Source organism: Prionailurus viverrinus, chromosome E1 (assembly GCF_022837055.1).
Source record: "Prionailurus viverrinus isolate Anna chromosome E1, UM_Priviv_1.0, whole genome shotgun sequence".
Lineage (NCBI taxonomy): Eukaryota > Metazoa > Chordata > Mammalia > Carnivora > Felidae > Prionailurus > Prionailurus viverrinus.
Genome location: NC_062574.1, coordinates 45,387,511 through 45,403,635, shown reverse-complemented (window position 1 = coordinate 45,403,635; position 16,125 = coordinate 45,387,511). Strand labels below are relative to the sequence as shown.

At 46.9% G+C, this 16,125-nt stretch overlaps 1 protein-coding gene across 1 annotated transcript; it reads right to left on the bottom strand.

The window, feature by feature from the left end:
- Positions 1-13,087: 13,087 nt before the first annotated feature.
- Positions 13,088-15,010, bottom strand: SSTR2 (somatostatin receptor 2). The gene has a single exon (XM_047832141.1). The coding sequence runs from the start codon at positions 14,926-14,928 to the stop codon at positions 13,819-13,821; it is 1,110 nt and encodes a 369-aa protein (XP_047688097.1). The 5' UTR covers positions 14,929-15,010; the 3' UTR covers positions 13,088-13,818.
- Between the last annotated feature and the right edge of the window lie 1,115 nt (positions 15,011-16,125).

The window sequence follows — 16,125 nt, the reverse complement described above, 5'->3', positions numbered from 1 at the left end:
GGGCATGGCAGTGTTCCAATAGCACTTTAGTTACAAAAGCAGGCAGAGTGGCCACGTCTGGTCCATGGATCGTGGCTCGCTGATCCCTGATCTACAATAGATTCCTGTCCTTCACCTCCACCCGTCCATTGTCATGCATGCATCCTTTGCTTCAAACCTCCAGTGGCTTTCTGCCCCTGGAGGGCAGAAGGCAGCTCCCATCAAAGACCACCAAGTCCCTGCAGGCCTCACTGGTCCCAGCCCTCTATTCCTCCCTCACCAGCCTTCTGTTTCGTGAACAGGCTGTGGGCCCACTCCTCCCTAAGGACTTCCCTCTGGCCGTTTCTTTTACCAGATCTTCACAGGCTGGTTGCCTCCTCTGAGAAGCCTGCCTGGGCCGCCCTCATCTAAAGTAGGAAGAGTTAGGGGCACCTGGGTGGCTCAGTCCATTCAGCGTCCGACTTCGGCCCAGGTCACCATCTCGCGGTCCGTGAGTTAGAGCCCCGCGTCGAGCTCTGTGCTGACAGCTTGGAGCCTGGAGCCTGCTTCAGGTTCTGTGTCTCCCACTCTGCCCCTCCCCATCATGTGGTCTGTGTGTCTCTCTCTCAAATATAAACAAACATTAAAAAAATTAAAAAAAATAAAGTGGGAAGGGTTAACCTTTATGAGGGGCTCACTGTATGCCAGCCACTGTTACAGATTCTGAATATGAACGGACTGCCTTACTTCATTCTCCAAATTCATAAAACTCTCTGAACTGGATCCTGTTCTTATGTCTACCTTATTGAGGAGGAAATTGGGGCCGAGGGAGAGTCTATAATTTGCCCCCAATCATTTAGAATTAGCAGAGCTGAGACGCAAACCAGACTGGCTTCAGGGCCTGGGTGCTTAACTATCCTCTTGGCTGTCCGTGTATTTTCATCAGAGCGTCTGTCACTATATTGAGAGTTCACGGTCCTTTATTTGTTTGTTGAGTGTCTCCACTGCAATAAGGAGGGGAGACTTGGTCTGCCTTTCGTCTCACTGAATTCCTAGCTTCCAGAATAATGTCTGGCAACATAGTAGACGCTCACTATGTTTTTAGTGCACAGACAATAATTTAACTTTGTAATAATTTATTCGTATGCTGACGTATCGATAGATATTCAAAGTACACCTTACCTTAGAATTCCTACGAAAGAAAGAAGAGAAAGAAAATAATCAGAGATCCTTGAATTTCGGAAATGTAGAAGGAATTCACCTTCTGACCAGCCCTCCCCTCTCCCCCCAAGTTATTAGGTGCACCGTTTGCATTTTTGAACGACGCTTGTGGAATTAGGAAAGAAAAACAAAAACTCCTGTCCATTCTGACCATCTTGTTCTCTCATCTGCTTGGCCCCAGACTGGATTAGATGACAGATGCTCGGTCTCGAGCCCCGAGGGAATGTGAAATTCGGGTACTTGCAAATGTAGTTGTGGAGCAAATGCAAACAAATGGTTAAAGTGTACTGAATACCCTGCCTAGGTGGGGGGAGCAGAAGAGCACACTACTTGACGCTCACATTTGGCAAGTTGTGCGGACGATTTGGTATCTTGCGGAGGGAGACCTTGACGTATTCTGCAATGCGAGTGCCCGACGCAGAATTAAACCTTTGGGAGTTGGCCACCTTGAATACTATGTGCATGGAACTCGGACCCTGGACCCCTTTGGCTGCATCGACGCCATCCAGTGGTTATTTTCTGGAAATCCACTTTATCCTCTTAGGAATTAGGGAGTGCTCCTAGGGTCCCCAGGGCCCCCTCCCCCCCAGCTGTGTCTGTGCCTAAGGTGGGAGTTTTACCGAATGCCCTTCAGCTACGCCGGTAGACCGTGGGCTGCTTGGAGAGGGCTGGGACCCCACACACTGGAGTGCTGCTGGTTCTCCACGTGCCTCCCACCTGCCATTCCGTCCGTTCTGTGCCCTTCTCTGCTCTGGGCACCGTGGAGGACCTCTGCGGACTGCCTCCCTTGGCTCTCTTGCCCTGTGGCTCTGGTGGAGCTCAGCCACGGGCCGAGATCAAAGGGGTCCACTCTGACCCTGACCCTGGCTGAGTTCCTGTGCAGCTACAGCTCCCGTTGAGTCCCACCTTCCCCCGTGGCTGTGCCTCTCACCGGGCTCTGGTAACAGCATCCCCTCGTCCCTTCAGCTTGAGGGCTGGTAAAGGCTTCCACCTGTAGCTAGTGTCCCGGCGCCTCCTCTGTCCCTGGCTGATTCCCTTAATGCCCACACCTCTCTGTACGCGGCTCATTCCTTACATTCGCGTTAAAACCCGTTTCCAGCTGGACACAGATGGTTATGGACCCCAGATCAATGGCGTGATCCTCTCCTTCTGGTTAGCACCAGACCCCAGGTGGACCATGGTCTCACCCTGGAGGGAAAACACAGAATCGACTCAGCCATTTGTAACATGCTGTGACCTGCTAAGTTTCTAGAACGTTTCAATAATACGAGGCTCTGTTTAGGGAGGTGACAAGTTATATTCCTGGTCCGTTCTGAAGGGGACCAAAGTTTAGTTAGGCTTGACTGCCAAGCCTGCACTGCACTGGCAGGAAGTCCCCCTCGCCAGAAAGGAACACCCCGTGTAGACAGAAAGCGTGTAGCGCCTTATCAGGCAGACACATAACGCATTTACTTTTCTGCCCTGGACTGGCTTTCACCTTGCATCACATGCTCGGCTTTGTTAGTGCCAGCTAAGCTCTCCACTAATGGCAGGATTAGAAGCTATAGTTTAATATTAGCCAGTTTGGAAAATGGTCATTTGTTTAACAACCAAAACGTTTCTGGTCTTTTTTTTTTTTTTTTTGCCGTGATTGAAGGTGAGGGAAACCTAATGTGTACTGGGCACCTCTGTGCGCCTGACAATGTGATAAAGCACTTAAAACACTTGCTTTCATTGAGTCCCTTGCACAACTCTGTGCGGTCCGTGGCGTTATCCCTGCCCTGCAGACAAGGAAGCGTGGGCTCGGGGGTATCCGGCACTGGCTCGGAGGTCGCCTATCTTGTTGGCCTGGTGCCGCGAGTTCGCTGTGCCTCAGTTTCCTTGTCTGGCGAGTGGGGGTAACGGTGGTACTCATGGGGATTAGCTCCTGCGGGAACTGAATGAGACGACGTATACACAGCGCCTAGAACAGAGCTTGTACCTCGTGAACGCCGCAAATGTTGGCTTGCTTTCTTTTCTGGTTTCAGCAGTCTGGTTTGTGGTCAAGACCCTGTTTTAAGCAGCTAGAAATATCCGTCATGCTTTGATGTGGAGTAAATGAAAAGGCGATGGGAAGGTGACAAAAAGTTCTCTGACCTAATTTTAAAACACCCGCTGTTTCCCTGTAATCACTTTTGCCATCTGCAAGACTTGCCGTGCCCTTACGGCATTTCTGGAGCACCCCCCTTCACCATCTGCTTTACCGTGACTTAAGCCATGCTCTTTAAACTCGGCCAGAATCCCGAAGACATCAGATCCGGTCATTAAGGATCAGTCTGTGGACCAAATGGGACTCAGCCGTGGTGGTCTGGTTTTAAGTTTTGTTTTCCTTTTGCTACCGAGTGATTGCTAAGACATCTAGAAAACGTTTTGTAGGCTTTTCATTGGGTTTCGAGTTTTAAAAAAAATTCTGAAATTCTACACTCTCCAGTTCAGCGTTTTGGGAAACATGGAAAGTGCAGGTTATCTCGTGACCTGGGACTGTGGCCCATTTTCCTGAACACGTAGCGTCTTTTTCAGAGGTAGATGGGAGCAGAGGCGAGTTCACACAGGTGACCTAATGAACAAACTTCAGTCTGAGTCCCGCCCATGGAGACTATGATTTCACATGAAGGTAGTTTATAGAACAGAACACTTGCGAAGAAAAAAAGCAATACGGTTACTAAAAGCCACGTTTGCTTCTTGCTTTCCAGTATACACAATCAATTAGAACAGCAAAGACAGAGGTAAGTTTATCTGACATACAGAGACACATACAGACTCACAAAGTTAGTTAGAGCTTACTTGAAGGCCAAAGCAGTTTTAGCAAATTCATCTCAATACCGGACATGCAGGAATGACACGTTCACGAGAATAACCACATTCACGGTACCACAAGAATGATAAACATAGCTTGTTCGCATACCTAAGCTTGTCATATTAAAATCATCCATCACACCATGTCACTGACATGGGTTTTGCAGTTGGACTCCCGAAGGCTTTTTTGGGTGTCCCATGTTTCCTTGTGTCCAGAGCATGGAAGGAGAAAGAAAACTCCCATTAAGCCCTCACAGATGGGTAGGAGGGGGCCTGAAGGCTCGAATTCCATGACATCCACCACCTTCGGGAAACAACGATGTCAGCACCGCTCAGAAGAACAGAGGGGGTGAAACGCAGTGTGAGTGCCTGTGTATGAAGTATGTTCAGTCTCTGATAACGATTGATCCACTGCTTGTAAAAACCTGCTGTCGTTTAATGGTGAGTGACGGACAGATTACAAAATAGAGAGTAAGTACACTTTAGGAAACATACCATACATGTGAAACTGTCGTTGAACAATTGTCAAAGTCAACTCCATACCATTGACTGACTCTGTTTTTTCTTGCTGAGATGGTTCTCAGGCTGTTGGAAACTGGAATGGAGATTTTTTTTTTTTTTTCCAGGAGAAAAGGCTTTCACGTCATTTGGGAGAGCAGAATTGTCTACCTTTGCCCTGTATTATCATCAGATAGGGTGACCGTGGAGGCCGCTCATGGCATTTGGTTGTGTGGCTGGGCTGGCTGATTTCCTCCTCCAAACAGATGGGAAACCAGCCTTCAATGGCGGGTTGTGCTAAGTAGGAACTGTTTTCTCCTGTTCAACCGTGTAGGAGACCGCTTCCATCTGAGGCCATGCTACGACCGGAAGAGGGGAGAGATGGGGAAAGTTTGAGGCCTGGCTCTGTACCATCCACCCATAGGATTAAATGTCTCTACTGACTCTTTCCTTCAGAGTCGGTTCTCATTTTCTCATTTTGTGAAAACTAAGGTCTTTCTATTGTCTAAAGGTGGACATTGGGCGAATGAGTGGCTCGGTCGGTTGAACACCTGACTTCAGCTCAGGTAGTGAGTTCCAGCCCTGCCTCGGGCTCTAACGCTGACAGTGCAGAGCCTGCTTGCGGTTCTCTCTCCCTCTCTCTCTGCCCCTCCCCTGCTCTCTCTCTCTCTCTCAAATAAGTAAATGAACTTAAAAAAAAAAAAAAACAAACCAAGGTGGGTATTGTGGAATTCTCAAGGCAGTTTTAAAATTTTCAATATATATACATTTCAATAAATATTAGAGAACACTGTTTTGAAAGATAGATGGAGGAAACAGGATTTCAAAGAGGTACCTGCACCCCCATGTTTATTGCAGCATTATTTATGGTCGCCAAGATGTGGAAACAACATGGGTGGACCTTGAGGGCATTATGCGAAGTGAAATAAGTCAAAGATAAATACTATATGATTTCACTTATATGTGGAACTTAAAACAAACACACACACACACAAACACAGCACACACAAAATAAACTAAGGAACAGGAACTCTGATGAGCTAGAAGTTTTAAATGTGAGACTCCCTGATCAAAGGCACCCCCCCCACTCCCAACTTCTTTCTTAATGCTACCAGAGTACCTGGACCTCGGCTGACCTTGGCATTCTTGAAGGTGAAGCCCAACTCTGAACAACAGGCTTTGCTGTCTGCCCCTTCAGTGCCCCACTTTTGTTCTTCTCCGACGATTAGAGTTGACTTCACTGATCCCGGAGGCAGAAAGGAGGCCCTTGAAATGCCAGATCCCCTAAACACCCATTTCCACAATGACCCAACAGCCCAGAACGATGTTGCTGATGGCAAACCGGATTTTGTATCTGCTCAGTTGGACTAGAAATGTTCTGTTTAACGGGTGAGGAGGGATGGGTTCCCTCGGCTGCAAAGACCGCTCCCAGCAGAGGCCACGTGCTGCGTAGCTGAGAATACGACAAGCCCTGGGAGCTAGGAGAATGCAAAAGGTGGTCGTGTGAAGGCCCAGAGGAAAAGCGAACCATCTGTGATCTGTTGCCTCCTAGAGCAAGCTTGCGACACATACTACCATGCCCATCCACCTGGGAGTTTAGAAGTTTTAGGAGACTTACTCTGCTAAAAAGCATTTAAGGTGAAGCCAAAGTGAGTCTTTATCCAGTCTTTGCTCCGGAAGCGTCTAGATTGCAGGTGGGCGTCACAGCTCTCTTCCTCATCACATACTGGCCAGTACTTAACAAGTAAAGAGAAGGAGCTGACGTGGATCTCCCAAACCACGGAGTGGACTGGAGTGGAACCATGGACAAGGGGAAGACTTCTTTGATATTGGAGAGCCTCTTTGTGGGGGTATGCTCATGCCTGAAGAAGAGACTGCAGTGCATTTTCTTGGTGGCCAAGCCTCTCCACTTCCCCCAAAGTGTTCAACCTGATTTTTATTAAGAAGCATGGGGGCACAAAGCTAGAGTCATCAAAACAGTCTGGTATTAGCATAAAGATAGACCCGTATATCAGCGGACCAGCATAGAGAGCCCACAGATAAACCCACATGTGTGTGGTCATTTAACCTATGACCAAGGAGCCAAGAGTACACAACGGGGGAGGGACAGTCTCTTCGGTACATGATGTTGTGCTGGGAAAACTGGACAGCCACATGCAAAAGAATGTGTGTTCTTACAGCACACACAAAAATCAACTCAAAATGGATTATAGACCTAAAAGTAAGACTGGAAACCATAAAACTCCTGGAAGAGAGCATAGGCAGAAAGCTCCTTGACATTGGTCTTGACAATGATTTTTTGAAGTTGACACCCAAGGCAAAGGCAACAAAAGCAAAAATTGGGACAATAGACAATTGGGACAATGTGAAGCTAAAAGGCTTCTGCAGAGCAAAGGAAACCATCAACAAAATGAAACGGCAGCTTGTTGAATATGAAGAAACATTTGCAATCATATATTTGATAAGGGGGTTAGTATCCAAAATATATAAAGAATTCCTACAACTTAATAACAATAAAAATTTTTGATTAAAAACATGGGCAGAGGATCTGAATATTTTTCCAAAGAAGACATACAGGGAGCCAGCAGGAACACAAAAAGGTGCCCAATATCACAAATCATTGGGGAAATGCAAATCAAAACCACAATGAGATATCACCTCACACTTGTCAGAATAGCTATTATCCAAAAGCCAAGAAAGGAATGTTTTAGGGAGGAAAGAGAACCCTTCTGCACTGTTGCTAGGAAATGTAAATTGGCACAGTCCCTATGGAAAACAGTATGGAGGTTCCTGAAAAAATTGAAAATAGAGGGCTCCTGGGTGGCTTAGTTGGTTAAGTGTCTGACTCTTGATTTCGGCTCAGGTCATGATCTCAGGGTTCATGAGTTTGAGCCCCACATCGGGCTCAGCACTGACAGAACGGAGCCTGCTTGGGATTCTCTCTCTCCCTCTCTCTCTGCCCTCCCCTGCTTGCTCTCTCAAAAAAAAAAAAAAAAAATAGAGCTATGATCCAGCCATCTAACTTCTGAGTATCCATCCAAAGGAAATGAAAACAGGATCTCAAAGAGGTACATGTACCCCCATGTTCACTGCAGCATTATTTATGGTTGCCAAGAAACGGAAACAACATGGATGGGCCTTGAGGGCATTATGCTAAGTGGAATAAATCAGAGAAAGATAAATACTATATGATTTCACTTACATGTGGAATCTAAAAAAAAAAAAAAAACCATACACACACAAGAATAAAAATAAGACCAAAAAACACAAAACCAAGCTCATGGATACAGACAACAGATAGGTGGTTGCCAGATGCAGAAGATGGGGGGGGGGGGGGGGAAGGGACAGTGGGGGAAATGAATGAAGGGGTTCAAAAGATACAGATTTCCATTATAAATAAGTCAAGGGGATGTAAGGGACGGCATGGCCACTATAGTTAATAATGCTGTATTGCCTATCTGAAAGCTGCTGAGAGTGAATTTTGAAAGTTCTCATCACAAAAAAGAAAAAAATTCTGTAATTACATGTAGTGATGGATGCTTAGTAGACTCCCGTGGTGATCATTTCATAATATATGCAAATATCAAACTGTCACGTTATATACCTGGAACTAATACAGTATTGTATGGTGGTTACCCCTCAGTGAGAAAAAAAATTTTAAAAAGCAGCACGGGAGAAAGAAATATGTGTTAGAGTGCTGTCCTCCATGAGAACCCATTTGAAAATCATTTTGAGTGATTTTTCTGCACAGAGATGGTTATGTTTTTTCTTATGCAAGAGTATTGCTGTTAGCAGGACATGTGCTTTATGTTGTTTAACCAGCGGGGATGTGGTTTTGCCAACTCCTCTACTTTTTTTGAAATTGAGGTGACCATTATTTGCAGGGACAGCAGGCGGTCCCGGCTTGCACTCTATGATCCGGCATGGAGTTGTGTGCGTGAAACATTAGCTTATATGCAATCTCCCCCCGCCCCCTGCCATAAAAAAAAAAAAAATGAGTGAATGTCTGTAGACTCCCAATGAGTTAGTCAAATTACAGTTCTCTCCCTCCATTGGAAGCCTTGGAGAATCCCTGCATCGGAAGTCTTGCCCACAAGATCCAGGAGGTGTACTGGGTGGGAGCATGTGTGCGTGCACCACGGTGTGCCTCACATGCATGTGCGTGTGTCCCTCATGTGTGGGACACACTTGTGCTGCATTGTGTTGCCCTGTGCGCTGCATCCCAGGGGTGCGTGTGTCCGAGGGCACAGAGCGCAGCGAGCCTTAGGAGGCTGTCCCTCTGCACTGAGAAGTAGGATGTTGGTGAACGCTCACAAAACAACGAGACCTTGGTTATGTTGTGCAAGAAACAGTTGGGTTTCTTGTTAAAAATAACACGCATGACGGGGCGCCTGGGTGGCTCAGTCTGTTAAGCATCGGACTTCGGCTCAGGTCATGATCTCACGGTTCGTGGGTTCCAGCCCCGCGTCGGGCTCTGTGCTGACCGCTCAGAGCCTGGAGCCCGCTTCGGATTCTGTATCTCCCTCTCTCTCTGCCCCTCCCCTGCTCACGCTGTGTCTCTCTCACTCAAAAATTAATAAACATTTAAAAAATTAAAAAAAAAAATAACACCCCATGAGGGAAAATGTCTGTTCTCTCAGTAATGACCACACTCCCTTGCCTGGGCACCAGCCCTCAGTGAGGAAGAGGGAGCATCGCTCAGGAATGGCACTGCTGCACCTTTGAGGTCCCCAGTGGCGGGTCGACAGATGGTCCGGTAGAGCTGACCGTGGGTCTTCCTCTTTTGAAACTAGGAATTTCCCGGCCATTTTGCGATCTAATCTTCATAAGGACCTGGGACAACTGTGTCTCCTGTGTGCAGGCTGAGGCTGTCTGATTTGGTTCCACCTTTCCTTCTTTAGTGACTGCCCTTCAAAGGGACCTGCTCTATTGCTGGAGGAATTAGAGGCCCAGTCACTGAAGAACGGAGCGGGAGAGGCCATGGGATGCCACTTCAGAGTAGGCCTCTGTCACACTCCACGGGCTCTCCTACAAGGACAGGGCGATTTGATGCCTGGCCAGTCCTCACAGGCTAAGGGGCAAAGTGAGCCACCTCTCCTCACCAGACACCAGTCTCCTGGCAGAGAGGTCTTCTTCTGTCCCTCCTCTGTCCCTTCAGGAATGCCAGGAAAGAAGAGGGACGAAAAGCTAAAAGTGTCTCCCCTTCTCCACCCACCCGGAGGCTGAGTCTGCGTGATTGGTTCTCACGCGGACAGTCTCTGTCCCCTGAACCCAGGGAGCAAGCCACGGCGTTTCATTTAATATTATACTCACTTTTAACCTAGGGAGAGTCCATCATATCCTAGTCGGCGTGGTTAAGTCTTGGTTAATATTGACCTGTGTCGTGTAGCACAGTCCGGGGCACGTGGCCTCGAAACGAGAAAACAGAGGCGATCGGCCTGTGTCCAGTCACTGCTGAGTTCACAGAAGCGGAGTGGGCTGCGGGGGCAGGAGGCATGAACACTTGCCCCGGAGTTGCTATTTCCAACCCTGACGGTCTGCCGACTGGAGTAACAGACCCACGGAAGCTTTTCAGCCATAAGTAGAATACAGTCCCTGGTGCCTCCTTTCCAGATGAGCTGCGAGAGGGAAGAATTTGAGACGCTGCCTATGGGGATATTCCAAGAAACTCACACATTAGGAGCCGAACAACCACTTAGGTGAAGGTTTGCTCTGATGGGACGGACCTGTGATAGGAAATGTGGTGTTTCAGAATCTGGCAAAACTCGGGATCAGACAGGTGACTGATTACAAGTTGTTAGAAATCTCAAATGCTTGGCTTGCTCGCTGCCTATGGTGATTTTTATGATGACACACATTCCAGAAACACTAATCGGGCCTTCCCAACCGTCTGTGGAGACCTGATGATTCTCTTGCCATCATCCTTCAGCAAGGCCAAAGTTCATCTCTGCCTTCCATCGTAACTTAGCTGTCTTGATCGAACCGTCACATTTGGAGCTGATTAGCAACACGTATCTCGACAGTCATTTCCTTCCTATCTCTCTCAGTGACCACACTGTCCACTTTTCCAGCGAGGTGCTCCTATCTAGGGCAGCTGGGGCTGAAAGGGTCAGCCATCAACACTGGAGATTAAATCTGTGTGAGCAAATAGACTCCAGTTTACTGCCTGCTCTGGAAGCCCCACCCACCAGCCCGCATTTTCTCCTCTGCATGCCATTTGCGGTAGATAAATAAGTCCATGCAAAAAATTTTTTAAAAGGTACAGTTTTAAGACGAGGCTATAGGAAAGGGAAAAGCTGTTACCCAAAAGTGCGTGCAGTAAAAATCCCATGCTATTGCTTAAGGAAAGGTCGCTGGCTACAAGTTCCACTCAGGATTTCCTAGCAGTTACAACTAAGGAAGAGTCATGATTTCTCCTCCCCCTCCTCCTCCCCCTCCCCCTTCTCCTCCTCCCACCTCTCCTCCTTCCAAAAACAAAGGAAGGAAATGCAGTGTCCTTCCATTACCCACTGTCCTTCTCCTTGGCCGCCTAGACTGTCCCAAGCTATGGCACGAAATCCACCAAATATTCACTATTCCTCAACTCCGTGTTACTGAAACACAAGCTAACGTTGTCCAACACAGGCCACAATGTCCTATTATCTCTCCTGATACCTCTCTCACCAGATCCACTTAGGTTTAACCAGCTCTTAACTACCCATGCGAATGGGTAGGTTAAATAGTAGCTTGCATAATCCAAATGATCAGATGCCCTAAACTCACTGGAGTGCCTTACTTTTTGTTCTCTCCCAGCATCCAGCAGATTTATATTCATAATTGAATGCTGAGCTGAGGCTAAGCTGACATTTTGGAATTAAAATTATGTTAACATTTAAATTAAAACAGCTATTGATTCCCGCTTTTGGAAGAAAGAAAACCACCAGAGAACAAGTTATCCTTGAAAGAGAGATTTTGAAAAATGGAGAATTCCTTTTCATCCAGTAGCAACCTGCCTGCTTATTTGGAGAGAATTATAGCCTCACTCTTAGAATGATCGCCCTGCTGATGAGCAGCGACTATATATCTGGATATGCATTTTGTGTCAAGACTTTAGGCAGCTGCTGTGGGCCCCGGCCCCCTTGGAGGGAGCGTCTGATTGCAGGGGCCTGAGTGCTACAGAGTTCGTCCGTCTTCCCTGAAATTATTTCCACTAATTCTTGGTCCCTTGGAATCACTTCCCTAAGTAAAAACTCAGCATTTATTCAAAGACCCGGGAATGTCTCATATTACTAGTATTGGTAAAGCCGGGTTTAAAGCATTTCCTTCCAAATCTTTGCTTGTTTTTATGGTGGAAGAGGAGGAAGAGTCACCTTCTGTCAGTTGTGGCTGCTAAGAAGTCCTGAGTGGAACTTATAGCCGACCTTTCCTTAAGTAAGAGTGTGGGATTTTACTGCGTGCACTTTTGGGTCACGGCTTTTCCTATAGTCTCATCTTATAATTGTGCCTCTTTTAGTTTTTGCGTGGATTTACTTATCTATCATAATATTACTGAGCACATTTTTCTAGGCCGCAGTGAGTCCTTTCGGGAATGAGGTGGCATGAATAATATAGACAGAACGAAGGCGGCACATTAACAGCAACGCTACAGGTGGGGTTCTTAGTCATTCTGTCAAATGGGCCTTGCTTAGGGAGCCAGAAGAGGAAGGCTCCTTTTTAAATATGGTAAAATCTATATGTGAGACACTCAGGGAGTGAGGCTTTCACAGAAACCCAGAGATGATGGCATCCTTACAAACACCCACATGTTATATCTTCATACCCTGGAAATTTTGCTCATGAAATGGGCATCATCTCGTCTCTTACTGCTTTGTACGTGAGCCCATCTACCATTTCAGGCACAGAAAAATGTCACCGATGGTGTGGAGTGCCTGTCTATGACCATGCTTGAGGACAGCTCAGAGTCTGTGGGGTTGAAGGTCGATGTTCAATTTGTATATGGTGGGCGGGGAAGGTGGCACAGGCATACCTGTGAGGGATGGGACTCCCGCCACCACTCCTACCCAGGCACCCCCTACCTGCTACATTTTGGTTGGCTGGCTCCCATGCCTATGTTTCAGGAATAGCATCCTTGGGTCTTTAGTGTGTACTGTGGTTTTCTTAGTGCCTAGCTTTGTATCAACTCCTTAAAAAAAAAAAAAAAAATCAAAGAGTTGTTAGATTGTATTTCCACTTTCTTTCATTAGGAAGTCCTGTCTGCCTTTTTTTAAAAGAAGAATTTCGTGGTTTCTCATCAAGGTGTAATCTTGTTTTATTCTTATTCATTTATTTTCATGGTGGGGGAGGATTAAATGGTTTCCCCACAAGAATTCCAGTCAACTTTTTGCCTGTCATGTTGGTGATTTCCTCCACCCTCCCCTTCCATGGCTCCCTAAGAAAGACCAAAGCAAATTAAGAAGGAACAAATGCAATCTTACAACAAAGCAGGCTTTGTCTTGATAAATACAATAATCGACGCCCCCCCCCCCCCCCCAAGCATTTAAGTCCTTTTGGGTAAATGAATGATTCTTTGATTATATCTAAGGAGAGAAAACACATGAATTTATAGTCTGGGTCCTCAAATAACTCCTTTGCCTTTCTCACTCTGATCCAACTTGCTGGAAATTAAATAGAAGCAAATACCCAGGGGGCAGAGGTGGGTTTGAGAGGCTGGAAGCTTTAAGGAGATGTCTTTAAGAAAAAGAATACAAAAATATCTTCCTTTTACAATTTTTTACGAAAACATGTGGTCATGTGAAAATACTGCCCAAGCATGTGAGATCCCTGAAGCTTAAACTTTATTGGCTTCATGGTAAGTCCACTTCTGTGGGTTCCATATTGTAACAAATGTCCACCTATACTATGCACACTTCAACTCGCTACTCGTGTACTTGAACACAGGGAACGTAGGAATGACTGTACAGGGACTAGAGAGGAATAGAATAGATAAGTATAAACGTTAAGACCACAAGATTACATATTAGGTTTTGAACATGCAGACGTACTTTCCTATCTTTGTTGAGCGTCACCATTTCTACAGATCATACCCAGGCATGATCTCTTCTTCTCCTGACTTGGAATTGTCTGCCTGCATTTAAATGTTCGCTTTAAGGGGGAGGTAATCAATTTAATACATTATCATTCACTCAGACAAGCAGACTCAAACACTCTTCTCTGATTGGACTCATGCTGAGCAATTCCCTATTCTAGAAGCCAGGTGTGATGGGCAAGAGGAAGGGAAGGCATGGGGGCAGGGAGCATATTGCCACTTGGCAGAGCTTGGCGTTTTATTCTATTTATTTTTCAGGCAGTTCAGATACTGGTCTGGAGATCCCCATTGAGGAGGGTTCTCTGGGTCTCTGTGGTCTCATTCAGCCGGGATTTGTCCTGCTTACTGTCACTCCGTTCCCCGTCATCTGTGCCGCTCACCTTGACCAAGCAGAGGACATTCTGGAAGCTCTTCTTGAAGTTGTCAGACAAGAAGGCATACAGGATAGGGTTGGCACAGCTGTTAGCATAGGTGAGGACCACCACAAAGTCAAACATGCCTTTAAGCGCTGGGGTGGGATTGATGGCCACAGACACGGAGGAGACATTGAATATGTAGAAGGGGAGCCAGCAGAAAATGAAGACGGCCACCACTATGGACACCATCCGGGTGACCTTCTTCTCAGACTTTTTCCTCTTGGAGGAACCCACGCGGATCCCAGAGGACTTCACCTTGATGATAATGAACAGGTAGCAAAGACAAATGATGGTGAGGGGCACCAGGAACCCCAAGATGAAGGTGTAGATAATGAACCCTGTGTACCATGCCCCAGATTCACCTGGCCAGTTGATGGTACAGCTGCTTCTCCCCCACTGGTTGCTCCGAAGCCCAGCATAGATCATGATGGGCAAGATGACCAGCAGAGACACTCCCCACACAGCCACATTGACCATCTTGGCCGTTCGGGGTCTCCTCCACTTGGCCGACTTGATGGGGTGGACCACAGCCAGGTATCGATCGATGCTCATGACTGTCAAGCAGAAAATGCTGGTGAACTGATTGATGCCATCCACAGTCATGACCACCCGGCAGATGGCCTTGCCAAAGGGCCAATGGACCAGAGCCACCTGCATGGCCAGGAAGGGCAGACCCAGCATGAAGAGCTCGTCCGCGATGGCCAGGTTGAGGATGTAAATGTTGGTGATGGTCTTCATCTTGGCATAGCGGAGGATGACGTAAATGACAAGCGTATTGCCACACAATCCAATGATGCAGACTACAAAATAAATGAACGTGAGGACTGCGTTGCTGGTCAGATCATAGTATGGCTCTGTCTGGTTGGAGCCGTTGGCCGCCACCACAGAGCCATTGAGGTCAAAGGGAGGGGAAAGCCACGGGCGGCTCTCATTGAGTAGCTCGTACTCCATGTCCATGGCTGCCTTACACTCCTCTAGGCCGATTCCATCCAGCCAGAGATCTTACTCTCACCTTAAGGTGTCCTGGAGGCAAAGGATCCACTGTGACATCTGCAAGGGAAAAAGGAAGACGGGTCCACCAGTCAGAGGCTTACACTCGCGCCAGCTTTCCGGGTCTCCGGTTTACCCTCTCAGACATGCCCTGCAGTCGAAAAGCGTGTTCTCTTTCTGCATCAGCGTTAGAGCTACCCACCCATTCTTATCAGTGTGCAGACTCTTTGAGTTGTTTTTCCACGGGGGGGGGGGGAGTAGGGAGATGCAGGGAAGGGTTTGTTTGGGTCGGGTCATCATGGTTGACCTTGTCATCTTTGGTGACGCATGTGTGGGACATGGCTGAGGCTGCAAAAAAAAAAAAAAAAAAAGGACTTTGATTCCTAAGAAGTTGACTGGTCCAGACTGTAAAGAGGCAGAGCATGAAGTCCCGCCACTGACTCTGAGGGGTCTGACATGGCATTCTTGGCCTTTTCCCTGCGAGGACATCTCCACTGACTTGCCGACTGCTTTGGAGTCTTTCCATTCTAAAAATCCCAAGTGGAAAAATCCCAGAGTTTAGAGGTAAAGCAGAAGGGTTCCACCATGAAGCCTGTGTGACCTCGTGCCACACGACCACTCTCACTCTCTCTCATTTGTGAAAATGGGGGCGTCACGGGGCACCTGGGCGGCTCAGTTGGTTAAGCGTCCAACTCTTGATTTCGGCTCAGGTCATGATCTCACGGTTTATGGGATTGAGCCCCGCATGGGGCTCTGTGCTGACAGCATGGGACCTGCTTGGGATTCTCTCTCTCTCTCCCTCTCTCTCTCTGCCCCTCCCCTGCCTCTCTCAAAATAAATATTTTTAAAAATGGGGGCATCATGAAAAAAAAAAAAAAAAAAAAAAAAAAAACGTTGAAAAAAAAAAATGGGGGCATCATGGAGGTTAAGGGATGAAATGTATGTGGAAATGCCTGGCATTGTGCTGAGCTCATAATCAGAACTAAAAAAAAAAAAAAATCTTCTTTCCCCCTTTTTTCCTCTGCCATCTGAGTTAGCTCTAATTTATTGAAATCTACTCACATAATGAATAAATTTATAGTCTTAAATATCAAAAATAAAAATCTGGCTTGCTTTTATATTTAAAATGCATGTTTTAGTTTAGTTTGTTTCTTCTGTTTTCGT

Coding starts and splice junctions, on each gene's coding strand:
- SSTR2 (XM_047832141.1), bottom strand. CDS start 14,928: ATGGACATGGAGTACGAGCTACTCAATGAGAGCCGCCCGTGGCTTTCC.